Raw genomic sequence first — 27,613 nt, 5'->3', positions numbered from 1 at the left:
TTAAATTCTATTTAGTAGGTAGTTGCTCTAAGCCTACTAAACCAGCCATGGTGGGAGAATCAGATGTGAGCAGAAGGCCCTTTGCTCTGGAGGTGCTGATTGTCTATGTGGAAAGAAAAGATACACAATAAATACATGCACTCACAACACATATCTGCATATATATACATATTATATAAATATATCTTGAAAACTGATTATTACCAATGATACGGGTCTGTAGGATTGACAGTACGTGGTGTTATTTCTTCGGGATCACATATAGCTTTGCGCTTTAGAGTGACTGGATGTCAGTACTTCATGCAGGCTTCATAGGAGAGAACAGCTCTGTGGAATAGTGGCAGAAGGTGCTAGACTTAAGGGTTCAAAGTTCACGTTTTGAATTCAACTCAGAGCCTCTTTGAGGCAGTAAATGTTACTTTAATTATAGAAAAACTAATTAGGTTATGGTGAGGCATATTTTAAATTCATTTACTAATTTTTGAATGACTTAAATTTATATACATATATTTCCAGTTTTAGACTGTAAATATATTAAAATGGATAATAAGTGCCCTAGCTTTAGATACCAGCATTTGGCTACTACGGTCTGTTACTTTCTATGGGACAGTGAAGGAGAGAGAGGTCAGGAAAAAGAAGGATGTCATTTTTGATAGGTATGCAGGATTATTGCATGTAACTTTACTCCACAAGCATGCTTGGCAGAAAAGTGGCTAGGACACTGTTCTTGCTTACATTTTATTATGCTTTGAAATGTTTACTTATAGTGTAAAAAATTGTGTTTATTCTTTTGGTCCCATCTTTGTCATTTGAACATCATCTCCCACTAGATACTTTATTGGTGTAGATTAGAAGATGGTGGGAGCCTTCCCGGAACCTCTGTGGGGCCTGCTTCATGCAGAGGTGTGGAAATGGAGAATGGAAAGGAGCCACGGATTTTCTGGGGCACTGTCTCTTGTACAACTTGTGCGTAGCACCATTAGAACAGTCCCTGGCACACGAGCAGTGTCTGAGAAAGGTTAGTCACTGGAATTCCAGTTTAGGAATTTCTTCTCGGATGTTTAGAGCTCTAAAGAAACTTGTTTTTCCTGCTTAATTTATTTCATCAAGGATGACCGTTACCCCCACTCTCTTGGGTGGTGGGGGGGGGGGTCTTTTTTTTTTTTTTTTCTTTTAAACCCCAGTTCTTGTATCACTTCCTTTTTCCTTATGTCCTCTCTGTTTTTCCTAAAAGTGGGGAAGGCAGAATAAAGTCAGAGAAATTAAGGGTTGTACTTTAAAACTTTTAGTGTTACTCTCCTCATTAGGGCCAGCCTGAGATCTTCTGCCACCTTTTATAAAATGTATGCCCAGTGTAGTTCTGATTTTTACTGCCTTCTCTGTGCAGGTAAACACCCATCCTTCTGCTGATGGCAGCACTGCTGTTTCTTCATAGCCAACCTTAAAAAAAAAAAAATACTGGAAATGTTAAAAGCATGGAATAAAAACTTGAGGTTGTAATGCGCTAGAAGTAGGAGATTTGGGGGAACAGTGGAAACCTGTGCCAAAGTGTTTGGCTCCTTTCAGAAACCTAAAGGACTATCTTCTTTTTTCTTTTTTAAAATAGGTGTGAAGAGGGGAAAAAAAATCCCCAATGTATCAGGCATAGCTTGGTCTTAAAAATGAGCAGGATTGGTAGATATATTTAAGGAAGTGAAGGCTAGGACAGAACCTCATTAATATAATAATATGCGTCCCTCTGCCTTCCACACATACATTTTTGTTGGGAGAGGGAGACTTGTAAAGAGAAATGTGAAGCTTTAGAAAAGTCAGGTTTTTCCTGTTATTGTTTTCTTTGTCAGTTTTCAAACGATTTGTGATAGAGGCTCAAATGAGGTAAAGGATCAGTACAAGTACATTTGGTGCCCATCTGAAACGGGATTCTGTGGGCATGTGTAGTGCCAAGTTGAAGAATTGGGCTTTGGACTCTACTCCCCATCACCTTTGTCTTTAGGTGCCTTTCTCTCATGACCAGTGGAACTTCTTAAAGCTCAGAGAGAGTCTTAGCACTGTTGAATATGTGCTTCAAGATACATCTAACTGATTTCTAAATCCTCAATAAGTTTTTTAAAAAATGGAAGTGTATTTAGCATAGAGTGTTGTATTAGTTTCAGGAGTACAACATAATGATTTAGCAATTCTCTGTATATTCAGTGCTTACCATGATAAATGTAGTCACCATCATTTGTTCCTTAAATTCCACGTATGAGTGAAGTCCCATGGTTATTTGTCTTTCTCTGTCTGACTTATGTCACTTGAAGACAACACAAACAAATGGAAGAATATTCCATGCTCATGGATTGGGAGAACCAATATTATTAAATCATCAAGAACTTTTTAATGACTTGAAAAAGGACTATATTGAAGACTTGAATAGTGCTATATGTGTTTCTATATGTGTATATGTGTTTCCTGCCACTATCAGTTGAAGTATGTCCCCTGTGTTTAGAAAATAATATTTGTTGAAACAAAATATGTGAGATGATGATATTAGGTTTAAAGTATTTTGGTTTGGTTTCCCACTTCCTTCTAGGTGCATGAGCGGACACACGCACACATGGGTGTATATCTGTGTGTGACTTCTTGATTTTTTTTTTTTTTTCTCTTTATTAGTGGGACTTTTAATTTTGGGTTCTTCACTAATTCCATGAAGATTCCAACTTTTATTTTTGCTATGGTTTTATAACCTGTGTTGTTTTAAAATTGAATTATTTTTGTAAGAAGAAAATATCAATATCCTTTTAATAACTTACTATATAAGGATAAATCTGATTTGTTTTAATCAGTCTTTCTTTTCTCTTTTCAGAGGACGTTAAGCAAGTTTTTGGACAGACTACAATTCACCAACATATTCCGTTTAACTGGGATTCAGAATTTGTGCAACTACATTTTGGAAAAGAAAGAAAAAGACACCTGACATATGCAGAATTCACTCAGTTTTTACTGGTGGGTCCAGCTCTTAAAGTGTAAAGAAGTAAAACTGGGATCCTGATTTACCTCAAAATCACTAACCTGGCCAAACCATCCTATTTGAAAGTATTTCTTTATTAGTATGTAAACAAAATATCACTAAATGGGTTCTTAAAGACTGTGTAGAATCCCTTCTTGTGGAAAGGATTATGCATTGAGGCCCAAGGAAATCTAGTGATTTGCTGAAAAGTCATGTAAGTCGGGGAGGGGGCAGGATTGGAACTTGAATTCTTGACTTATGACTAGTTCCGTCCGCTATTCACCGATATTTTATTTTCCTTTGAGGGATGACAGACACGTCATCATCAGCCTCTAACTATAGAATTATTTCACTTGAGGCCTTTTATAGACAAAGGCACTGGGTCTGCAACCTGACTACAGATTGAAATCACCTGGGGAGCTTTAAAAACAACTGGTATTTGGGTCCCCCACCTCTAGAGACTAGATTTGACTGGGCAGGGGGGCAGCAAGAACCTGGGCATTGGGATAGTGAAAGCTTCCCAGGTGCTTCTAATGTGAGCCAAGTTTGAGAAGCGCTGTTCAGAGAGCACCTGCTGTCCATACCCAGGGTTAAACTCGGGGTGTTTACATTTCTGGGGTTCACCTTCCTTGGCCTCGTCCCTCCTGCCTTTCTCTCATCACCACCCCTGCCCCACTATGGTCTCACCATTTTGCCACTAATGATGCCAGTGGGCGAGTAATAACAAAATATGATTGCAGTTTAGTTTTCCTCCTGAAGCATAATTTTTAAAATGTTTTAATTCCGATATTAACATTTAGTCACTAGAGGTCAATATCTGTATGGTATGTAGGCTCTATGATAAACCACTCTTTCTTTTGGACTTCGATGCATTTGTTTTGTTTCTCTAATGATTAAATTTTATTTATGTTTTATTAAATATAATTTAAGAAGACTCAAGGCCATTACTTTGCTGTGTTTAAATTCTCGGTCTTGAGGAAAATTTTGCCAGGGAAATCACCTTCTTTCCTTTGTCACTAGAAATGTCTTCGCGGGGCGGGGGGGGGGGGGCGGGTTCCCTGATGCCCCTGTTTATTTCCTGTGCTCAGCACTTTGCCGGAGCCCTCTAAGGAGTGGTTGGAAGCTGGAGTGTCGGGGTGGATGTGGAGGGCTCAAGAGCGCACACACAGGCCGCCATGTGTGCTCATTCAGTCAGCGTTTTGTGGGATCCGTTCTCAGGCACCAGCATATGTAATAGGTTGACTTTAATAGGTACTTCTCTTTTTGACTTCTGGTGGTTTTGTTATGATACGTAAAATTCGCCATGCTATTTATTTAGTTTGCTTTTATGTTCCAGGCCTTTGGGAACTTAAAGCAAGATGTTTTAAACATACCTTTATATATTTTTTTAAAATGTTAGTGTCTATGAATCCCCTTTTTCCGTTCTGTGTAAACACAAACCTACTTAAATAACTCAGGTGGGGAATGGAATGTGAGTTATGGATTTTTGCTGTTGTTTACACAAGACATTGGTGCGCAGTAGGAGGTGGTATTCGTTTTGATGAGGAATAATTACAATAATGCTATTGAGACAAATGCCTCAAATTGACTTTATGGAACACAGCCTAATTAACTTTTAGCCTTAATGGGATGTTAGCAGTAGTAAGGATGATCACGTTTCCCTTTTAAGCAGGTATCAATTATGCTGAATTGAGTCGACTGTAAGCCACTCACGGCGGCTTCTAGGCCTTCTTCAAGATATGGAGAAGCCAGAGTCAAAGCTTAGATGACTCAGGGATTACCGATTGTTTCCAGCTGCAACTTACAAGGCGTTCACTTATATTTGACTCCTTTTTATAATGTTAAATGGAAAAACAGCCCCTAGTGTCCTGCGTGGGATGATTTTTGACTTTGTAGCCGGAGTGCAAGTGCTGAACATACCCTAGATTCATGTGGTTATGGTGGATAATTACCTCAGTGAGGGCCTTGCCTTTGTGCTGTGCTCCAGGTCCAGATCTAAAGGAATTAATGGATGTATCATGATAGAATCTCTGTGAATGTCAGGGAAATGCTGGTTTTGATGTCTGTCATTGGGTTACTCTCCCCTCCTCGCTGTTCCGATGTTTTGTTGGCTTCCGGTGAACTCTTTTCTGAATGCAGGTTTAGCTTCAAACCCCTACTCCACATGCTTTGCTTCCTTTGGGCTCTTTTTTGTAGGCAGAACTTCTTAAAAATACAAGAAAGCTTAATTTCCTATATTTTGGGCTCTTGCTTCGTCAAGCACACACCCGCCGTTCTGCTCTTGGGCGAGGCTCCGAAGTAGGCAGCAGCTCCCAGGCAGGTGCCAACGTTGTGAAGGCAGATGCTAGGCCCCTGGAGCCTGGAAAGGCCTGCCCCGGGGCTTGCTGCTACCTATCACCTGACGAGGAAGAGGAGCAGCCCCAGGGACAGCTGAGAAGTGTGTGTGTTTTCAGGGAGCCTTAGTGCTATGTAGAGAAAACCCTGCTGAATCCCACAGACCTCCTAGAAGGGAGGTCAGGTTGGTTCCAGCCAACTCATGTCTGACGTTCGTGAGTTACCTGTGCTGATATACATACATGGGCTTGTGACTGGTGAGCAGAACTGGTCTCTGCGAGGTCAGATTTCTGTTTTCTTCCCTTAATGAATGTTTCACTTTATCTGAGCAAGGGTGAGTTGGTTATAAGCCACCACGTGGCGTTGAGGCCTCTGCTTACATGTCGCATCTATGTACTGTCTGGCCAAGCTGCCCTTTGGCCGGTGTGGTGCTGGTCACGGGCGCTGCTCAAATGCCGTGCTGTGTGTCGTTCTGTGTGCTTTGGTTTTTAACTTCATAAAGTGGTGAATCAACTTGATATTCTTTGAGTCGAACCCGCCTGACTTACACTTTCCCTGTAAATGATAGTGTTGAAGCAAGAACCAGGGGTAAAAAGACTCCTTCCTAGAGTCGTGTTCCTAGTTGGTGGAGAAGGACTTCAGAAGCGAGTGGGACCGCAGTCCTCTTACCTCATCATTGACGCTGTTGAATTTACTAGGGCTGTGTTTTGTCTCCAGGCTGTGGTGCATCTGTGTGAATGGGAGTAGTTTGTTATGGAGGTATGCATGTTAAAATGTTATTAATATTTCCACATCTCTCTGTTCTTGGTTCCAGTTTTATGGTTGCTAGTTGAAAAATGGATTTTAATATACAGAATTTTTTAGAAAACAGTATCTATAGCCGATGAAACTCCTTTTCATAAATGGTATTAATGTAAACTCTCTACCCTGTTTGGAGTTATTTCTTGTGCTGTGGTTATGACAACTGGGTGACAAACCACCCAGCTGAGCAAATGTTTGCTGAACATGCAGGGTTTGTCCAGAGGCCTTGTGTAAAGCGCCAAGAGGTACAGAGATAACAACTTCTTAGATACTTACAGTGCACAAGTCTAGGGGTCATTTCGGTGTTTATCCATCTGACGGGCTCAGAAGGAACAGCTGTAAGCAAGTGGGTGCACCCTACAAGGCTGCTCTCTTACAGCAGAAGCCCTCAGGAGTTTGCAGCGCAGGCCCTTATGGCAGCTATAAAGCGGAAACCAACATTCTGGTGTGCTTAGGGGAGCATCCAAAGTATAAACTTGAAGGACCAGATACTAGCATAAGTACGGCTAGTTAACCTCCCCGTTGGGTAGTTGAGAAACAGGCCTTTCACTTCAGGTCTCTTAACAGTATCTCATTTGTGATTTTGATTTGCATTTCTCCAATGACTAATGATTCCAAGCATCTTTTCATGTGCTTATTGGGGCATTTTTTTATGTTCTTTGGAAGATCCATTTCTAGCTTGTTATTGGGTGGACATCGTAGGCAAATGTGGGCACAGAGTGAGAGGCCTCTTAAACTTTTCTGCCAGATTATTCTGTTGGTGCTAAGATTCACTCTTGAAAATAGAAGTAATAATAGTAACAGTCTTTATAATTTACAAAGTGCTTTTAAATACTGTTTCTGATAATGACATCCCAATACCATGAGAGGTAATTATCATTACCTGCTATTGTATGGGAAAGAATAAATGGACTTTAGGTAAAAGTTTGCATTTACAGGTAATATTCTGAGGAAAGTGATACTGGCTTTCATTGGGTTCCCAAAGGAGTACCCCTAAGGAGTACATAGAAACTATTCTAGAGTTTAGCTTCTTCTGTAAGATCACAGACATGTGATTCAAAAATAGTATGTTGTTTCCATTTTATTACATTTTCTCCAGGGCCAAAGCTATGAAAAATTAGTTTCTGTTTCTAGATGGGGCTGTGCTTCTGAATGGTGCACAGTCATGCCTTGCTAGACATTTGATCATTCTTGACCCCCACTGATTAATTGCCAAATATGATAACAAAAAGAGGCCCTTAGTAGGGGGTGTGTGTTTCTGTCATTTTCAGTTACTTTTTTTTTTTTTTTAAGATTTATTTATTTTAGAGAGAGAGCACGAGTGGGAGGGGCAGAGGGAGAAGGAGAGAGAATCTCCAGCAGACTCTGCACTGAGCGCAGAGCCCCATGTGGGGCTCGATCCCACTACCCTGAGATCATGACCTGAGCCAAAACCAGGCACTCAACCGACTGAGCGCCCCCCCCAAACCCCCAGCAGGCATCCCTGTCATTTTCAGGTACTTTTTGATGATCTTTTATAATCATAGGTATATATTTCACATATAATTATTATAATTTTAAAATAATCTACACACTAGGAGATTCTAGTTGCTCCAGATTCAGAATAGAGAAGCCTAGGGCAGCTACTAAATGTAATATGTGCGTTAACTAGAAATCTGTTGTTACTGGTTACCTCTCACATAGCATTTTCCAGCTTAGAAAGTGCTTTTACTCGTATTTGTCCTTGTGATGATCTTAGATGTTAAGCATTTGCTCTTGTTTCTGTATGAAAGACAATCAACACAGAGGCTTAGTTTTCTGCTTGTCCAAGGTGAGATACATGGAACCGAAGCTAATTTTAATTTTCCTAAGTCTCTATCAATGTTTTTCAGAGTTTGGGTAAAATTTTTCTGAAGTGATTATTTAAAAAGACAGAGTCCTGACCCTCTCTGCCTCTCAGGGGTCTGATTCAGCAGGTCTGGATAGGGCCCTTCCACTGAGGACAGAGAAGACCGGTTGGTCACTTTCTAATGCAAGAGTGAAGCAGCAGTGGCCTGGGTTGGATGGTGATGGTGATGAGCCAAAGTACTGGACTCAAGAGAAGGGATAGGCCTGGCCAGGCTTGGCGATTTAATAGGATGGAGACAGGTAAGGACATGGTAAAACTCCCAGTTCACACATTTTTCAAGATGAGTTTTAGGTTCAGGCAAGTGGAAGGATGGTGATGGGTACTGAAATGGGGAACACGGAGGAGGCTGTTTTCCCAAGGGGCTGCAGAGTAGTGCTTTGCTTGTAATTGTTGTTCGCATGTGTGCAGCTGGGTTGTTTCCCCCTTTCTCAGTCTGGAGGTCAGATGATGCTATAGGAGTCCCACTTATGGGTCCACGAACATGGGCATTTCCAAGGAATTCTGTTCCCCATTTTGTGGAGCCAGGACACTTCTGTTTCCAAAGGCCTTCCTCTTCTTGCTCTAGGAAAAAGAGTCATCAAGAAATCAGCAATGCTCTGAATTCATGAAGAGGCTAAAGGCTAGATTTTGAAGTTTGGGTTGCTTTAGTTACCCCAGAAACAGGATTGCTGACTTGGGAGGGAATGGAGCTAAAAATCTCTCTGAGTGTTTTCTCCTCAAATGGAGTTTAGGAGTGAAGTTACCTGACCCACGGAGAGCCCTGAACACGAAGGTGTGGGTGTTTTACTGTACTTTATTCAGGTCCCCCTTTTGTCAGAAGACGATGAGTCATAGTTGATGGAGCTGGGAGTAGCACCTGGGAGTCAGAGCTGTGTCTCGTGCCCTAGACTGGACACACACACATTGCAAGGATCTCAGGTTTGGATGACAAAGCATATTCATGCTAATAATGCAACTGAACAGTTTTGGTTCTTTTTGCGAAGGGAGACTGACCCAGTATTTTGGCTTCTGGTCAGCATGTTGTACAGATCTAGTCTTTTCAGTATAAAATGGACATTATCGTTATTCAGGTTCTGAGCCCTAGAGAGTAGAGCTGTGGAAACTACTATTCCCAGGCACTGGCGGTTGTCACCTTCACTCTCCGGGCCAGAGATTTGTTGCTCCTAGTCAGCTGTGGTCTGGGTTTCAGAGTCCCCATCACTTACGGTGCTGTATTTGTCATGCCGTCCTAGTAGAAGGCAAAACTTTCAACACAAAAAAGAAATTGTCCTCCCCCCACCCCACCCCAGCACCACCAAACAGAGGGAAATGTAACCTTCAGCCATGGCAACATCAAATTCTCATGCTTTAGAATTGACGGAACACTTTGAGTGTGAACAAAAAGCAGTCACTTGTCATAGAACTCAACCGAAGCCATGATGTTCAACAGGTTGGTAGACACTAACAAGGTCCTTGTTTAGGATCGAATAATCCAAGCCATTTGTACCTCCCTTTTGTCCCTCACCTTGCCATCTGTATTAGTTAAAATATCTAGACCATGGATCTTTAGTAGCCAGAGACCAGGATTTTATTTTCATTTTTAACATATGAGTACTTTTTAAGTTGGACCAGATGGAGATGAAGTACAGCTTCGGTATTGTTTCATCAGTACAGCCCCACCTTGGTATTCCAGAGTGAAATGAGTGAAAGTAGCTAATGTTATTTGCCCTCAGCTCTTCTCGGAGATTAGATTGTATTTTGTATTCAGCTGGAAGGCGTTGCTAGTTTGTTGATAGGTGACGGGAGATGTGGTCCTGTCCTGGTCACTTGGAGGATTAGATGCAGGACACGTGGCGTTCATGTTGCTCTTTCTGCTCTCAGGGCAGAGGAAATCAGAATTCACTGTGCTGCTGTGTCCATGGTGTTCGTCTGTTTGCTGTTTTGCTGAGCAGCGTGGTGTGCAGGCTTTTACAGTAACGTCCTGGTAAAAATGAGCGTCTCCCCAGCCACGACCCGCTGTGAAGTTTAACATTAAATCTCAAGAGCGAGGCAGTCAAGATGGACGAGCTCTGTACTTGGTTTCTGCTGAGGTGTTGCTGTGTGTGCAGGCCCACAGGCAACGCTGCTTCTAAAGACTCCTTCAGTTAAAGGCCCTATCCAGTGACCTGGGGAGGAAATTTCACCCTGAACTCTAAAAGTCTGACTGCGTGGGTGGAACATGGGGGCACAGAAAGGTGTTAAGAATGGGAACTACTTATCTCTCTACCTAGTCCTTTACTAAGTTCTGTTTTTAACTGTGTTTAATAATATGTGGATCTTTATTTTAACCAGATTATTCCCCCTCCAGATTAGCAAAGGATTGTGAAAATGACGCAGATACTTGTATGTTGAAGAGGATACAGGTTCTGATACTCGATGTAATACAGAATTTATGTGAAGGAGGGCTGAATGTGATACCATATTTTTAAAGTGAATCTTCATACACTTTCTTCCTTGTTTTCATAAATAATTATGTGCATTTTTGCCAGAATTCTTCTACCAGGACTCCTAAAAGAGAATTCTTTTGAGTCATACCCTCATTGATAACTCCTTGCTTTTATTAAAGTTCTGGTTATTTTTTTAAAATTCACAACTGTACAAAACACAAAACATGCAAACTAGCCAGGGGTCTTTTTTGGTATTCTTGGCTTTATAATATAAATCATCTGGATCTGCTGCTTGTTTTGAAGGTCTGTTGGTCTGTTTTGTTTTGTTTTGTTTTTGTTCCGATAAATTGTCCTCGGGCTGAAGCACAAACTTGCATATCTGAATAGAGGTGGAGAGAATTTTTGCATTCAAAATATACCCACTTGAAAATTGGAGATTATTAAGGAAATGACAGGCCTGGAACTATTAGAAGCATGAATGTTAGACCTGAAGTGGTATAGCCCCCCTCTATATGTTTATTTCTGTACAGCTAGCAATTTTGAAGAGTTTGATTTTGTTCTTCCCTCCAGCAGTCTGAATGGGTGTGCTGAAGTAGTTGGAAACGGCTGCAGTAAAAGCCTATTCCATTAATCATCATGCAGCAGAATAGTGGGAACAGAAAACTGTTCGCTGGCAAATAAGAAAGAGAAATTGGGCCTCCTTCCATGTGTTTGAGCACGACTGCCTTTGAGATAGCCCTGCGGCTCCTTGCTCTGCGACCTTCTGGCCTTGGGTAAAGGATGGCCCTTTCTCCTTAGTCTTTGCTGTCCCCAGCAACAGCTCTTAGCAAGGGACACTGGTGAGAACTGAGCTCCCTTGGCAGGGCTGTTCCGTCTTCCCAGCTCTGGGTTTCCCACCAGTCCCAGGTCCTCCATTTTATTTCCATACTCACCTTTTGGATACTTGGTTCCATTTTATGGTCACCTGGCTGCTCTTCCTGTGTACTATGGACGATCGCCTCTATTTCTGCTACTGTTATTTTTTCCTTCTGGTTTTTCCTAGGCCATCCCCCTAAAGGGAATAGGCAGTCCATATAGGTTAAGGTTGCGGCTCCAGTGCCGGACCGCCCAGGGGCATGTCCAGTTCATCCTCAGTGTCATGTGACCCTGAGCGGCTCTTGACCTTGTTGTCCCATCTACTAAATGGAGGGGATGGTAGGGCCCACCTCAGTCCTTTGGGAGGATTCAGAGAGATGAAACAGGAAAACACAACAGTCGCTACAGCGTAATACACACTTAATAAGGCTTAGTAGTGGTAGCCTTTGGTTTTCTCCCCTCTGAGATCCTGCTGTCTCTCTTCCCCGCATTTATATTTCTGTCTCTATCTCTAGCTTTCTTTTGTTTATAGCTCAGCTTAAGCCCATCTCCCTCCAGTTTCTCATCGTGGTCAGCTGTCTTGTCTCTTTCCCCTTAGGTGTTCTCCCCCCTGGTGGATTCTTCTGTCTCATCATCCAAGGGGAGAATTATTTGAGGTCTGTCTTGCTTCATTTTTATGTGCAAGTCCTCACCAAAACTTTTCTTAAAATCTCTTATCCAGGTGTCTGTTACAGTGGCCTTGCTCACGGGTTTACCCAAAGCACATCAGCTAGTGGTTACAGATCCCAGCCTTGGAGTCAGAGGCTAGCTCAGGATAGATCCCAGCTCTGCCACTTCCTGGCTGTGTGACTTTGGGCTAATCAGTTACCTCCCAGAGCTCCAGGTTCCTCTCTGGGAGATGAAGATCATATTCCTTCATAGGATTATCATGAGGCTTTAATGAAGTACCATGTTTTAAGTTCTTGGCTCGCCGCTGGCTGGTAGTGAGCGTGCTTAAGCATTCGTCCGTTATTGTTCTCCACCCGGTCTGGGCTTCATCTCGGTTCCTATGGCTGCTTCAGAATGACTCAGCAGAGCCGCTGTTCCTTACGAGGTGATTTTTTTAAAGACTCAAAGAACTTACACTGAAAGGGTCTTTAGAGGATTTTAAATCATTCACCTCAACAAAAATCAGAGCTCCCACTTAGTAAGTGCTGGTCATGCGTGACGTCTCGTTTTTACAACCTTCCACAGTGGATGTTGCATGGGCTCTGAGATATATACTCCCCTAATCCTCCTTGGAGTGTCATGATTGATATTTGAGCTCTGCTCATTCCTGTTCCAAACTCCAGATTTTTGTCATCACAACATATTGCTTCCATAACTCCCTGTATGAAAATAAACAGGTTCCTTGACTTATGTTCCTCAGCCTGTCATTGCACAGATATTGCCAGTGACTGGGAACCTGCTACTTTGCAGTGTAGACCCCTTCACTCCTGGAGAATTGGACAGGTTAAAGATTTTGGTGTTTTGTGCTAAAACCTGATCCCTATATTTTTTTCTCTGTGGATTTTGTTTTTTTTTTAAAGAAATACAGGGAACCAGTCTAACTTCTTTTTTTACCTGATAGTCCTTTTAACCTTTAAATACTTGAATGTAACTCTTGCTTCTCCCGTTCTCTGCTCCTCTGCTCGTTTTGGAAAGCTTGCTCTTTTCCTTTTATACTCATCGTGCATGTCAGAGCTCTCCATTCCACTTCTATCCCCCTGGGTTCAGATCTAGGAGCCATCAGGGTCAGGGCTCTGTGGGTATGCATTAGGTTTGCCTTCAACAGCTTCAGAGGTGCCAGTGAAGAGCTCTGATTTTCAGCTACTCTGCCATCAATAGCAAGGCTGAATATTTATTTCAAAAGCCATTCATTCTCAACTTAAGTATTTATAGAGGTTCTGTGTGTTGGCTCCCTCAGGCCTCCTTATTTGTCTTTCCTTCACTCAATCTGTTAGGGTTGTAAGTGAGCAGCGCCAGGAGAAGACTTTGATTTGGTTCCTCTTGTCTCTGCTCTTGTTGGGAGAACAGTCCTAGCCCTTGGAGAACGTAAAAGACATTTTTGTGAAGGAAAGTGTCTCAGAAATTATACTGTTTTCTCCTGAAAATCGACAACAAAATATCTGGAGCATTAAGAATAATTTTAAAAGCAAACTTGAATTTTTGTCTTTTCATAGTTACTAAGATTCCTAAATGTCAGATGTATTTTGTCATCAGATTCCTGACAGGCACATGATCCAGGCTTCTGAGGTGCTGTGCGAAAGTGATAGCGGCAGCGTCAGTGGGCAGAGCTGCCTGGGTTTGCGTTCCAGCTTCGCGGCTTCCCAAGAGACTTTGGTTTCCTCAAATGCCATGACAATGTTAATAGTAGAGCCCACCTCTTACGGTTGCTGTGAGCAGGAAGTGACTTTGAACTGTGACAAACTTTAGAACAGTATAAATGCTGTTAATGTAGTGGTTGTGTTGGTTGAGGTAATAGCTTTACTTCTTCACCCAGAAGAAGAAATAATCATGACATAAACAGTTGCTCTTCACAAGGCAAGCTGCTTTTGGTTTGAGGAAACACTTAACTAAATGTTTTTACTCTATCCTACTATTTAGAGAATGATGTACAGTTAGCTTCTTGTTTTTTATAGGATTTATGGGTGACCCCAGTCTTTCAGAGCTGTTAGAAATGTATTCTAAAGTTATTCATCATGAGAGTAAAAGTGCTTTCGTGTTCTGCAGTGGAGGGATCCCTGCTCGTAAATGTTGAATCCTGAAGTGTAGGCACAGAAGTGGGTAGTGACACCATCCCTGTTATCACAGATGCAGCCCCTGGTCTGACTCTGGAGCACCCACCCCCACTGGGTTGTCTGTTTCCCAATTTGAAATTCCAAGTGGGTTGACCTTAGTGTTCTGAGGAGAAGAGGGGGCCAGGAATTCTGGGGGTAGCCAGGGTGAGTGATGCCATTTTTGGTATCCTGATCTGAGGAGCCCTAGGTCTCTAGATGAGTTATAAGCTCTAGGGGAAAATGGTAACTAACTGAACACACCTTCTGCTGTTGTTGGGAGTAATCTTGCCTTACAATAGCTTTAGCAGTGGGTCTGGCAATTCGAAGGAGACGGTGTTCATTTACTTTCAATTGAATACATACTGTGGTCATTTTTCACTACAGGGTGTTTAACAGTTGGTTTCTTCCTTCCTCTCAAATTGGAGGCACTTATACAGAGAACCTCTTTTTGTTTAGTTGAGTGTGATTTGTTCATCCGTTGGTTTTATGGAACACCTGTCACTGAAGGTTATATCTGTGGTTTATTGAGTACCTAGTATATCCGAGGCATTCTGCCTATGCCAGTAGAGGGATGAACAGGGTGTAGTCTCTTTTCCCTGGCAAGGTAGGGAAAGACAGGAATATAAACAACTGCTTCAAGTAAGATGGAATAAGACAAGTCACAATTGAGGTGCGAGCTGGGAGCCACATGACCACATCAGTTCTTTTCAGCTAAGAGACCTGCTTATACTTATGTAAGTGGTGGCATTGGAGTTAAGCCCGGAGGAAGTGGTAGGATTTCAGAAACTGGAAAAAGAGGCTGCAGTCTACACCAGGTGGAGGGAGGAGTGCAGACAAAGGTCGGGATGTGTGGAAGGTCTGGAAGGACTGAACATGGGGTGCTGGAGACCAGGCTGAGAGTAGCTCCTTGGATTTAATGATGTGCCATGGCGTGGCCTTTCCAGGAGACCCACGTGGATATATTCTCTGTGCACTTAGGGATTCTGGTCCAGCAGAGAGGTGTGGGGGATTTGGATCTTGGAGTGAAGCCTTCTGAGAAATCTTTAAGGCCTAGGGGAGTAGAGCGAGGAGACTTGAGGACAGAGGGCTGACAGAAGCCTCCTTCCACCAGGGAGATTAAGGTCCCAGAAGAGACTTGGGATCGGGACAGGTTGGATCAAAACTGGCAGATGCCATGACTGAGAAGAAGCCTTTGAGTAGGATAAGAACTCTGATTCTTACTGTAGTTTTGTCTTTAAAAATTTTTTTTTAAATTTAAAATTTCAAATTCTACTAAAGTAGGAAAGTGTATTATACTGTGACTCACCGTGTTCCCATTATGCAGCTTCAATTATTATCAATATTTTATCAAACTTCTTTCATCTCCCACCTTTCTGGGGGAAGAGAAGGGAGATGGAGCCCTTCAAGTGCCATCAGACTTGCGTCATTTCTGCAGTGCTTAAGTTCGCACTACTTCGTAAGGGACAGTTTGTTTTTACACTACTCTCAGTCATTGTCTTGCCAGAGTTTAAAAAAATAGTGACTCTCTGTCAACTAATTACACTTCTTTTTGTTTAAATAATTTGAAGTCCTTGCAGTGGTTTTTAATTCCATAGATATCAGATCTCACTCTGAGGGCCTATCCATGAAATAGGCAATGTCATGTGGAAGATAATGAAGTGCCCTCTGTAGACAGGATGCTTCTCCCACACTGCACCTGATGGGGTTTGATGGAGGCTGTTTATTTTGTGTGTACACTAACTCCTTGTGAATCACAATTGAAACCTAAATTGGGCTTCCTGTCTTTAGATGGAAGGAAATAAAACAGTGGTACTATGAGCTGACCCACATACCACCCAGTTCTTCGTTCTGGAGCAGCAGCCCTCATTCGGGACCTGTGGCCCTCTCCGGACGCATTGTTGTCATGCTCTTGGGGGTAAAGGGGCTACCGTCATCTAGTGCAGAGAGAGAGGGGAGGGATGCACAGGACAGCTCCCCATAACAAAAACTTAACCCTCCCAAAATACCAGTAATGCCAAGCCTGAGAAACTGTACGTTAGAGGAACAGCATATTCCAGAGGAGAAGCTCCTTTTTCGGTTTACTACATCACATGTTTGTGTACCAGGTTACCAGTGAGAATTTTTCTGTCTTCTTTGGAGAGAGCTTAATGTCCCTGTAGTTGTTTTTCATTGGATCATCTGCATCACCTAAGTTGGGTTTGGCCGTATCTCTGGGCCTTCCAGACGTCATTCCAATTTTTATTTTCGTTGTGTCCTTGGATTCCAGCAGAACATGGAAGTGATTTGGTTTCTCTGGGCAGGAGATTTAAGGTAGAATGCATTTTCCAAGACATGTTCACTGGTCTGAGCAAAGTTCTGTCTGGGGAAGAAGAGGATAGCTTGAGGGTGTTATTTAACAAGCTGGTAATGCTTGTTAAATCAAGATACGATCTGTATTTCTTCACCCTGACTTGAAATTGAGCAGTCTTTTGTAGTAATTAGTAAAGATAAATTATTTCACTTTCATTATTTGTAGGAAATACAGTTGGAACATGCAAAGCAAGCCTTTGTGCAAAGGGACAATGCCAGGACTGGAAAAATTACAGCCATTGACTTCCGCGATATCATGGTCACCATCCGGCCCCATGTCTTGACACCTTTTGTAGAAGAATGTCTAGTAGCTGTAAGTTTTAACTTGCCCTAATGAAGCAAGTTTGCTTTTTTTTACCTGGCAAAAGCTCCGTAAATAAGGGATTATAAGAACAATTCTTTAAAATTATGTGGAGATTTTTCAGTTTAAAACAATAACCTTTTCTTATTGTGATCCGATGTATTATCAAACTTACAGACAGTATATTTTGGCTGGTTTTAATGGAGATAGGTTAATTTGTTTTCTGTATCATATGGAATATCTTAGATGTATTAACTGGTTTTATTTTTTTTTTTGAAAGATTTTATTTATTTATTTGACAGACAGAGATCACAAGTAGGCAGAGAGGCAGGCAGAGAGAGAGAGAGAGGGAAAGCAGGCTCACCGCCGAGCAGAGACCCTGATGCGGCACTCTATCCCAGGACTCTGAGATCATGACCTGAGCCGAAGGCAGAGGCTTTAACCCACTGAGCCACCCAGGCGCCCTTAACTGGTTTTAAAAAAAAAGAAAAATTTATGATTTCATATTAATTTTGCTGTATATTTTAAGGTATATCAAATTCTAATCTTCACTTTCATCTATTTTCCAAAGCAAAATTTTTTTGAAAAAATACTACATGCAGATATATTTCTTTTAATTGTCAGCAGAAGAGAGACTCTAAAGCTTTGATTTACTCATTCATTTAACATGGGTGTGTTGAGGGAACAGTGGCTCATATGGTGGGCAGGGCCCGGCTGTCCTGTGTGGTAGCTTAAATCACAGTTGGTGCCCAGCCACTCTTCTGACCGCATGGGCCTAGGAGGTGGTCCAGAACATTCTGTGCTGGAGGCCCCCAAATCACCAGGGATTTACTTACTAAAAAATACAGGTAGTAAAGTTTTCTTCCGGGCCTATGGATTGATCACCTATAGGTGTGAGGTCCTAGAATCTCCTTTCTAAAACTTCCCAGGTAATTCTGATGATCCTGCAGATTTGGAAACCCTCACACAGTGCTTTTGTTAGTTCCAGGGAGAAGACTTCCGGAGTGTTTCTACCACACTCTGGGGTTCCCACAATGTTTACCATAGGCAGGAACTCAGCGTAGCTTTTCACTTTCATTTTATTTTTTCCTGGTACCTCTTTTTAGAGGTACAGAATTCTGAGAAGGCCTTTCCACTCTGCACTGTGTTAATCTAGCTCCTTTCCTTGCCTTCCCCCATCCTTCCCTACGCCATTTTAAACTCTTAGGTTAGCTATTTTAAATGATTACTAAGTGTAGATTTATGTGCTTGTTACCTTATAAAGAAGTGCTTTTCCTAATAAATATATTTTGCCTTGTTAGGGAAGGACAGAATTTGAGACCCCAAACTGAAGTTCCGTTCATAATGGCCGTGCTATCTGTTTCCCTTGCCCCCAGGGAAGAAATATGGCTTCTTACAAATTCTGATTATCAGAGTTCTGACCAGTCTTAACCCCCCACCCAAGCATTTGACATCTCATAATTTTACCCAAATACGCTAGTTTGCTAGAAATCCTACCAATGTAAAGTCTGTTCTTAAATGATTATTTATTGCCGGTTTTAAGTAACATGACAAATCATGATATTAATGTTAGATTGACTACTTTTCATACTGTGTTTGTGTTGGTATAATATAGTTTTACATGTCAAAGCACATGCACGTGTGCATGTGTATAGTATAGTTGTGCATGTCTAAGCCTCTCAGAATTGCTCATTAGATGAAATAAACAAACTTATAAAACATTTCCAATTGAAATTTGAACTCTGTAAATTACTACTGGTCCTGTTGTTATAATCCTACACATGTATTTATTTAGTTTTCTAGGACTTGTGTGTGGAGAGTATAAGCTCTGGTCATGATTAGTTGCAGTTACTTTTAAAATTCATTTATAGCTTTTTTTTTTTTTTTTAATGTGAAAGGAAAATACTTATGGCTATTTCTTCTTACACATGCATTCTTGATTACTTCCAAAACTAGCCTTTGATATATGTACTTCTGAATCATCTTCATTCTATAAATCCTTTGTTTATTGTTCTTCTCCCTTCTCTTATTTTCAACTCATTTGAGGCTGCTGGAGGCACTACGTCCCATCAAGTTAGTTTCTCCTATTTTAATGGATTTAATTCACTCCTTAACAACATGGAACTCATTAGAAAGATCTACAGCACTCTGGCTGGCAACAGGAAAGATGTGGAGGTGACCAAGGGTGAGTGAGAATAAATCTGAATTTTTGCTAGTATCTTGGTGTATTATTATTAGGGTAAAGAATTGACGTTACAGATTTTTCTGTTCCACTGACAACGTCCTAACCACGTGGCCCATGTGTGTTCTCCATCCTTTGATCAGGCAAACAAAAGCAAATAAAACAATCTTCAGCAAGTTTAAGATAAACTGAAGACAACCTTTGAATTAGGAAACCATGTAAAATTTCCTGTTTCCAGATCATGCTAAAAGCTGAGCTCAATTGGTGGCCCCTAAAGGGGCCTTCAGACGCACATGAGGAATTCTGTGAGCTCACACTGGTGACAGCCTCAGAACGAGACATCCGCATTTTAATGTTGTTTGTTTGTTTGTTTTAAAAGAGAGAGAATGGCCTTGAGAATTGCACAGCTTCATTAATATAACCTCCCAGGCCCGATGCTTGTGAAGGTCCCTATCGGCTTCCTTGTTTTCTCGGACCTGCAGTTTCAGTCACGTCCTGTGTCATTTATCCCAAGCCTTCAGTGAGACACTGGGCTTTGAAAGTGAATGTTAGAGAAGCTCTTCTGCACGCTCCTTACGGACAAATAAAAGAATTGCAAAAATTCTTACCCTTTTTGGGTTTAGTGGAATTCAGTGACTGATAATAAAGTTTTGTGATGTTCACTCAGCCCAGCACCTTGAATTAATGCTGCATTTAGCAGCTATTCCTTCTTGAATCCCTCCCTTTTAACTCTTTTTCCATGCAGAGGAGTTTGTTCTGGCAGCTCAGAAATTTGGTCAGGTTACACCCATGGAAGTTGACATCTTGTTTCAGTTAGCGGATTTATATGAGCCACGGGGGTAAGTAGGCCTTTTTTTTTTTTCCCCCCTAATTAACTTAATAAAAGGAGGTTGGGGGTGGGGGTTGGAGGAGGGCAGCGCACTGGGAGAAAAAGAAGCCAAATAAAAGAGGACTCTGAAATACAGGAACAAAAAAAGGGAACGTTTGCAAATTCCATAATGCAGATTTTAATAAACTTGTATTTTGTTGTTGCTCACGCTTGTTGTTTTCCCCTCCAGACGTATGACCTTAGCAGACATTGAACGAATTGCTCCCCTGGAAGAGGGAACTCTGCCCTTCAGCTTGGCTGAGGCCCAGAGGCAGGTGAGCAAAAGGAACACGCTTGCTTCCTGATGTCTCTCCAGTAGGGTACCCCAGACCCTTTCAACTCACAGTTGCCTTTTCGACACCTATCTGACCTGCCATTGTAACATGTTGCACCAAAAATACGACAAATTTCAAAAGGCTGCAAAGAGAATTTACTTAAGAGATGTTCTGGTTGACAGAGAGTTGCTTTCAAAGATGGGTTGATTTCCGCGCTGCACTGGAAGCTTGTGTCCCCTGCTCCCTGCCAAAATAGGCAGAAGATCTTTTCTTCCTCCCTATACTCCGGTGTTGGGGGGTGTGGGCCAGGCGTCCTGTTTTGGTGTCGCTGCCCCAACGAGGCGGCGCGCTGCTGACTGAAAGCCGTCTCTGCCCCACAGAGAGGTGCTTCATCAGCTCATTGTGTGACTGCCGTGCCTCCCGTTTTTCTGAATATCAAAATGAGATAATTTTGTTTAGTCTGGAGTAACAGTTTGAAGGCTTTTAGACTTCTTTTCTCTGTGAAAGGATTCATAAGTTATGTGGAAACAATTTGAGGAATGCTAAATTTTATTTTATGGTTAACAGAAACCAATCTCGTGAAGTCATGAGAGTCAGAAACTTAAGACACGGGACCTCCTCGTTTAACTCTTGCTCGCCTTGCTGTGGACCAGGATTAGAGAATAAAAGCTTTCATAGCATGTGTTGTGCTTACATGTTGTTTGTAAAGTAAATCCAGTCACAGACGAGCATCGTCTTAGAAAAATACCTCCTTTAAGGCAAAGCCACCTCTGAATCCTGTGAGACCTAACAGTTTTTGGCTTGGAGCTCCGGGTCTGTACAGAGACGCCAGTTTGACCACAATGGGTTGATGCGGGCTACATTTTTAGGACTGGCAGGCCTCGAGCCAGCATCCCTCCTTTCAGCTCCTTCCCCCGCCACCCCAAACGCGGTGGCGAGTTTTGTGTGCAGCGTGTAACTCAAAGTGGTGGGTGTGTGCTCAGTAAATCCTAACTAGGCACCTCTGGAAAACCAGCTGGCTGTTGTTAAAAGAGGGAGCCGATGTCCCCGAGAGCAGGAGAGAGCACTGTGTAATCACGTGCAGAGGGAGAAGCAGCACTGCTCTCCTCCCTTTGATTTTTAGACACTGCTTACCAGACGATTATCTCTTCGTCTCTATGCAACTAGCTGTTGGAGAAATTTGGGGATTAAGAAAAAGCAGAGGGTTTTGTTTTGTTTCGTTTATGTTTTTTTAAGGATTCCTCCTGTTCTCCAGCTGGCAGTGGTATCCCACAATTTTTCCTTCCTGCCCTCTGCAGCTTTTGAGACTTGATGGTGGGTGCTCATTGATACTGGCCGTGCAAGGGCCAGAGGAGATTTATAGCAGGAGTTGATGGGCTGTGGCTGAGAGGCTTAGAGCAATTCACAGAGGCCTTGCCTGGAATATTCTTTCCTGTATGAACGCCAGTAGGCCTGACAGCACTGTCAGGGCTCAAGCAGTGGCAGTCGTCCGCCTGGTAGGCTCGGTGCTAGCATGTGTCCTCAACAGAGGGGTGCAGGAATGGGACTCTTTCCTGTCTCATGAGCATGCTACATTTTGCGCTTCAGAGCTTCAGAGAAGTTAAATGAAAATCTGGGACTCTATTTGTTTTTATTTTTATTTTTTAAAGATTTTATTTATTTATTTGACAGACAGAGATCACAAGTAGGCAGAGAGGCAGGCAGAGAGAGGAGGAAGCAGGCTCCCTGCCGAGCAGAGAGCCCGATGCGGGGCTCTATCCCAGGACCCTGGGATCATGACCTGAGCTGAACGCAAAGGCTTTAACCCACTGAGCCACCCAGGCGCCAGGGACTCTATTTATTTTGTCCTTTCGATTAAGAGTTAGTGATAGCAGTAGGTCAGCTCCCCCTCCCCATTATTTTCAAAGTATTTTCACTCATTATTTTGATGCCAGACCTCTCTAAGTATTGCATATTTATATCCATATAAAAAAGTAGTGCCTTTCTTAGGGATGTATTTGTCAAAATGAAGTTACTCGTGATTTCCATCTATGCAGAGATAGAGTTGGAAACACCTCATGAAATTCACAGAAGAAATGTTTTACATTCTAAAGATGCATATTTCTGTGTAAAGCTGTTTTCAGTGAAGTCACTTTACAGGAGATTCCAAATTATCTCATTCTATTAGAATTGTATAACATTGACAGCAACTAAAATTCAGTGGGTTGATAGTTGGGGTTGGTAATTATTTTCTTTGTTCACTTATTTTAATTATCGTGGCTTTTGAAAAAACAAATTTTATTGAATGTATTTGTTCATTCAACAGGTATTATTAAGCACTATCCCCCTCATTTGACAACTTTGCTTGACATAAAATTGCTATTTTATTTATGTAGACAGAAAAATGCAATACTCTAAGATGTTCTGGCGTCAAAAACATGGTAAGGATAATAGGTCAAAAGGACAATAAAATAATGACTGGCCTGAAGTATGAATTTAGTAAAAAGTGGATAGAAAAGAGGGGAAAGTAACAATTACCAGTAATACAACCACCTAGTTGTAGCCACTGTAAATATTTTGTGTTATCTCTGGGTGTTGGGATGGCCAAAATGTTAGTATGTTTTTATATGCATACATATGCCCGCAAATAATTTTAATTAAAAACAACATAATATACTGCACCAGTCTTTAACATTGTTCTTAAAAGATTATAATGAAATATTTCAAACATTTATAAAGGTAAACAGGATCATATCATGAATACCTGTCTAACTGCCATATTCCTTTTAACCTGTTTTCACTTTATATTCCCTTATGACCATTTATCTTAACATCAAATAACTCTTTTACAATGACACACGATTTCGTTTTAAGGCTGTAGCATTTTTTAAAAGTTTATTTATTTATTTAAATAATCTCCTTACCAACTGTGGGACTCGTACTCACAACCCTGAGATCAAGCGTTGCGTACTTTACAGACTGAGTCAGTCACGCATCCCAAGGCTGCAACATTGTTAACCAGTCCTCCGTTACTGGACATGTAGGTTATTTTCAACGTTTTTGCTCTTAAACAGTATTGCTTTTTAACATTCTGGTAGCTTGATCCATGTTCACGTATATGATTATTTTCTAGTCTGATATTTTATAAGGAGATCTGCAGAGTCAGAGGTTATATACAAGAGTTTGGGTGTATGTTACCAAGTTTCCCTTCAAGTTGGTACTCGGTTAAATGGTAGGTTATCAACTCTTGCCAGGCTGGGTATTGCCATTAGAAAACAAACTATGGGGATAGATGGTAGTTAGGTTTATCATGGTGAACACAAGGGTACATCAGTGTCAAAATACTATGCTTTGCACCTGAAGTTAGTATATTGTAGGTCAGCGACACTTCACTAAAATGAATAAACAAAACCCCCCAAACCTACCAGTTTGACTGATGAAGAATAATGTCTCCTTAATGTTTTTCAGTTTGGATCTCCCTGATCACTGCTAAGAATTAAATATTTGAAAATAGGTTAATGACATTTTGGGGGGAGTGCATAATGGTTTTCATTATGTTCAGATTTGATTTTCAGCATTAACAACAGTAATAACTTTTTATTAATAAGAACAACAAATTCTAATCCTGCCTTACTCTTTGATATGTTAGTTGATACCATGAATTTGGAACCCAGTGGGCAATTTAAAAAAATCATATGTGCTCATTTCTGTTCTGTCCTTCTTTCTGTCTCCTGACCCCCGCCCCTGACTCCTGTGTGTGCAAAGAAGAAGGCGTCGGTGGACTCATCCCGACCGGTTCTCCTGCAGGTTGCGGAGTCGGCCTACAGGTTTGGGCTGGGTTCCATTGCTGGAGGTTAGTCATGGATGAGTGCAGATTTTTCACTTTTATTATTCCTCTAATTTTCTTCTCTGATTTTCTACCTTACGGTATAAAGGACAGAGCCTGCCTTGGTCTTTCCAAACCAGTTTCCTGTCTGTACCTCTGAGATGGGACGAGAGGAAAGGAACCTGCCTGTGGTCAGGGCCTTTTTCTCTTAGCTGCAAATAGGCTTTTTTAAAGACGGGTGAACGAGAAAGTTAGGCTGAAGGTGATGTGTTTTTGTACATTTGAACTGTCTGGGACATCGTTTTACCAGAAGACATCTGAGTGAAAACCTGTAGTTGTTTACTAGGAAAGTTCATGCACTTTTACAATCTGTACGTGCACAGTTTGTCCCTTTCCTTCATCTGGCCTCTCTTTGACGTTGACCACCTTCCCCTTTCCTCTGACTGACCTGACTGCCTCCTGAACTATTGGCATTATCTGATTTTAGCTGTTGGAGCCACTGCCGTGTATCCTATTGATCTCGTAAAAACTCGGATGCAGAACCAACGATCAACCGGCTCTTTTGTGGGAGAACTTATGTATAAAAACAGCTTTGACTGTTTTAAGAAAGTGCTACGCTATGAAGGCTTCTTTGGACTATACAGAGGTTAGTGCCATGTGCTAAATTCATGTAAGGTGAAATAGTAGCCAGAAGGTTTGGTTTTCCATCTGCATGCCTGAAATGGATTAGGGAGACTGCATTACAATGGAAATGCAGCAGATTCTCAATTATCCATGCTAATGGGAGTAGGCTGGAGGCATCCAGGGCATGGCTAATCAAAACAGCCCATAATCTGAAAGCCATTTATATTGCTCTTTAGTATGTTTTAGTTCTTAAAATAATTATTTTTTATAAATATCCTCAGTGGGTTTTTTAACCCACTGAGCCACCCAGGCGCTCACCTCAGTGGGTTTTTTAAAAGGCTCATATGATTTTCTTCCTGAAGTAACTCTGCTCACCAGCTAAAACGAAAAGGCATCCTGGGGACAGAGCAGAGCCTACTCGGGATTAATGATTGTCCTTGAATATACCCCAGAAAAGTCCATTAAATGGGTAAAAAAATCCAAGAAAAGCGGGTTCAGTGGAATCCTCCTTTACTGCTTCTTTCTTGGTTAAAGTTGCCCCTTCCCTACCTCTCACTCTGTACCCAATGGAGTTGATTCATGCACCGCTCTAACAGGTAGTCCTGTCCAGCTGTTCCTTCCATCCTCTAAGGTTCATGAAACAAGGGAAACAGTAGCAAGATGTATGGCATCATAGAAAAGATCTCACAGATCCTGACTGGTTTTCTGTTGGCATTGGCTTAAAGAGGCTTGACTTTACTTCCCAACCTCTCTGTATTGCCTTCTACAAAGAGAAAAGAAGTAAGTGTATTTGCTAAAATACAGTATTGCAGGGTGCCTGGGTGGCTCAGGTGGGTTAAGCCTCTGCTTTTGGTTCAGGTCATGATCTCAGAGTTCTGGGATCAAGCCCCGCGTTGGGCTCCCTTCTCAGGGGGGAGCCTGCTTTTCCCTTCCCCTCTGTGTGCCTCTCTGCCTACTTGTGATCTCTCTCTCTGTCAAATACATAAATAAAAATCTTTAAAAATAAAAAATTAAAAAAAATACAGTATTGTGGGGCACCTGGGTAGCTCAGTTATTTAAGCTGTCCTACTCTTGGTTTTGGTTAGGGTCATGATATTGGGATCATGAGATCAAGCCCCATGTTGGGTTCTGTGCTAGGCACGGATCCTGCTTAAGATTCCTTCTTTCCCTCTGCAGGGAAATATATATATATATACACACACACACACACATACACACTCACACACACAGTATTGCAAGGTGTTTTAAGCTGAGCCACTTTGCCGTTTGGCAACTGCACTGTTGGCAAGGTCTTCCCTCCCTCTCAGTGCTTGCTGTAGAAGAAAATAGTATTTAGTACTCTGTGGGGACAGACCTTGGAACTGGCAGCCGCGGAAACCTGTGCCTCTAGGCCTCTTCTGCCATCTGCTGATTCCAGCTTCATCTTATGCATCCAAGTGTAAAAAAACAAAGACCCCTCTTGAAATCTCTCACCTTAGAAACTAGGGGGTTTTAAACTCCAGAGAAGCTCCATTTTGCAGGTTCTGTTGTGTAGGTAGATAACTCCCATCAAAGGCCTTTTGATCTGTTCTCTACCCTCTTTCCCTCACCCCCTGCCTCTTCTTACAATTGGGAAGGTCTTTGACCCCAGGTGATTGATGATGACCCTTACAGGGTCACTGCCTTCCATTTGAAATACTCTTCTGTCCTGGTGACAACAAACCTCACAAATGAAATGTCTCCCAGGTAGTACAAGGTTAATGTCACAGTGCCTGCTTTGCAGTGACTCTGGCAAAGGCTGCCACCTGCCCCATTCCCGTGGGTGGTTTTCTGCCTGGAGAGCTTTGTGCATCAAGGCAGAAGGGCGTCTGAGCCTTGCCATTGCTTCACAGACTGCTTTTATGGCCTTCCCTCTGTATTGGATTTTTTTTTATGTATTGGATTAAATGTCGAGAGTGCCTTTAGGATTGTGAGAAATACTTTTTGTCCTGCTCGATGTCTTTAATATGCTTGTATTGACCTGGTTTGATGTGATGTTGAGTCCCTTTCTCTTTCTCTTTCTCTTTGACCAGTCTGACAGATCTTGATTCTTGGTTTATCCAGGTTTTCTTCCTTGACCTGTTCTTTTAACCTCATAGACAGAACAGCTTAAAGCATATATGAGTACTGAGTGCCGAGCTATAATATGGCCATCCCACAAACGTCATGCTTTTTCGAGATTATGTATGTAAGTGAGGGGCTGGAGGATGGGGGGCGGGGAGCTGGTTTTAACAATTTAGGGAAGGGAGTCAGCCCCCCATTAGAGATGGAAGCTCACTTTGAAAACCAAAAACTCAGTCCTCCCCTTTTTCCTGGTTTAGAAACCACCGTTTATCTTACTGTTTTGGCTGCCTGTACCCTAGGGGGTTCCCTGTGAGAGGGTGCTAGGTAGAATGTGAGTATAAGAAGATTAATTCTGAGAGTCATCTCTGTTCATTTCCTCTTGAATTCTTCTATTTTCTAGTAACTGGTTTTAAAGCGAAAGGTTTATTATAAAACCTTGTTGGGTTTTGTTCTTTAGTTTGGATCTTGAGAGCAAAGAGATGATTGGTAGTAGTTCAGGTTAAAAAAAAAATCATTTAAAAAAAAATCATTTTTGACCTTGCTTCATAAAAATGACCTGTTCCTTTTATTGATTAGTTGGGGACCAATTCTCTTTCATTCCTTGTACATAATTATTAATTAATAATTGTATGTAACTGCTTATTTATGAATGCTTGTCATTAGGGTAGGAGAAAGATGAGATGAAAATGGGAAGCCGTCAGTACTAGTGTAAATTTTAGTAGAAACAACAAAACCTGAGGTACCCTGGGAATCACTATTGTAACCTGTGTGTGCAGCGTCAAGACAGCACACAGCCTGCGTGTGGTTCTTTCACTAAATTTCTCATCAGATGTAATTCTGATGTTTAAAAATTTTATTTTAGGGGAAACTTGAGTTTCAATTTTGGGAATTTAGAATTGCCTCTGATAACGCTTCACCTAGCAGGATGTGAGAAGGTGTCAGAGGACATCTCAAATTTATAAACATGTTTTGAAATATGGAGCCTATTTTTTCTATTATGGAATTTTGCTTAACATGTAATTTTTCTGCATCAATACATATGTAATTGCTAATATTT

The 27,613-nt window shown here is 41.7% G+C and overlaps 1 protein-coding gene across 4 annotated transcripts in view; it reads left to right on the top strand.

The window, feature by feature from the left end:
* The window catches only part of LOC111147285 (solute carrier family 25 member 13), a 178,547-nt gene that overhangs the window by 85,422 nt on the left and 65,512 nt on the right, over positions 1-27,613 (top strand). For 3 of the 4 annotated variants that reach the window (XM_022503243.1, XM_022503246.1, XM_022503245.1), the window contains 7 exons: positions 2,846-2,985; positions 16,586-16,732; positions 18,767-18,905; positions 19,648-19,741; positions 19,961-20,045; positions 23,790-23,877; positions 24,338-24,496. In XM_022503243.1, the coding sequence (XP_022358951.1) occupies positions 2,846-2,985; positions 16,586-16,732; positions 18,767-18,905; positions 19,648-19,741; positions 19,961-20,045; positions 23,790-23,877; positions 24,338-24,496 (852 nt within the window). The remainder of the gene's footprint in view (positions 1-2,845; positions 2,986-16,585; positions 16,733-18,766; positions 18,906-19,647; positions 19,742-19,960; positions 20,046-23,789; positions 23,878-24,337; positions 24,497-27,613) is intronic. The other variant, XM_022503244.1, reaches the window with a different exon arrangement.

This window comes from Enhydra lutris, unplaced genomic scaffold, assembly GCF_002288905.1.
Source record: "Enhydra lutris kenyoni isolate GAN:26980312 unplaced genomic scaffold, ASM228890v2 scaffoldscaffold16, whole genome shotgun sequence".
In the NCBI taxonomy this organism is placed as follows: Eukaryota; Metazoa; Chordata; class Mammalia; order Carnivora; family Mustelidae; genus Enhydra; species Enhydra lutris.
This window is presented reverse-complemented; position numbering and strand designations above follow the sequence as displayed.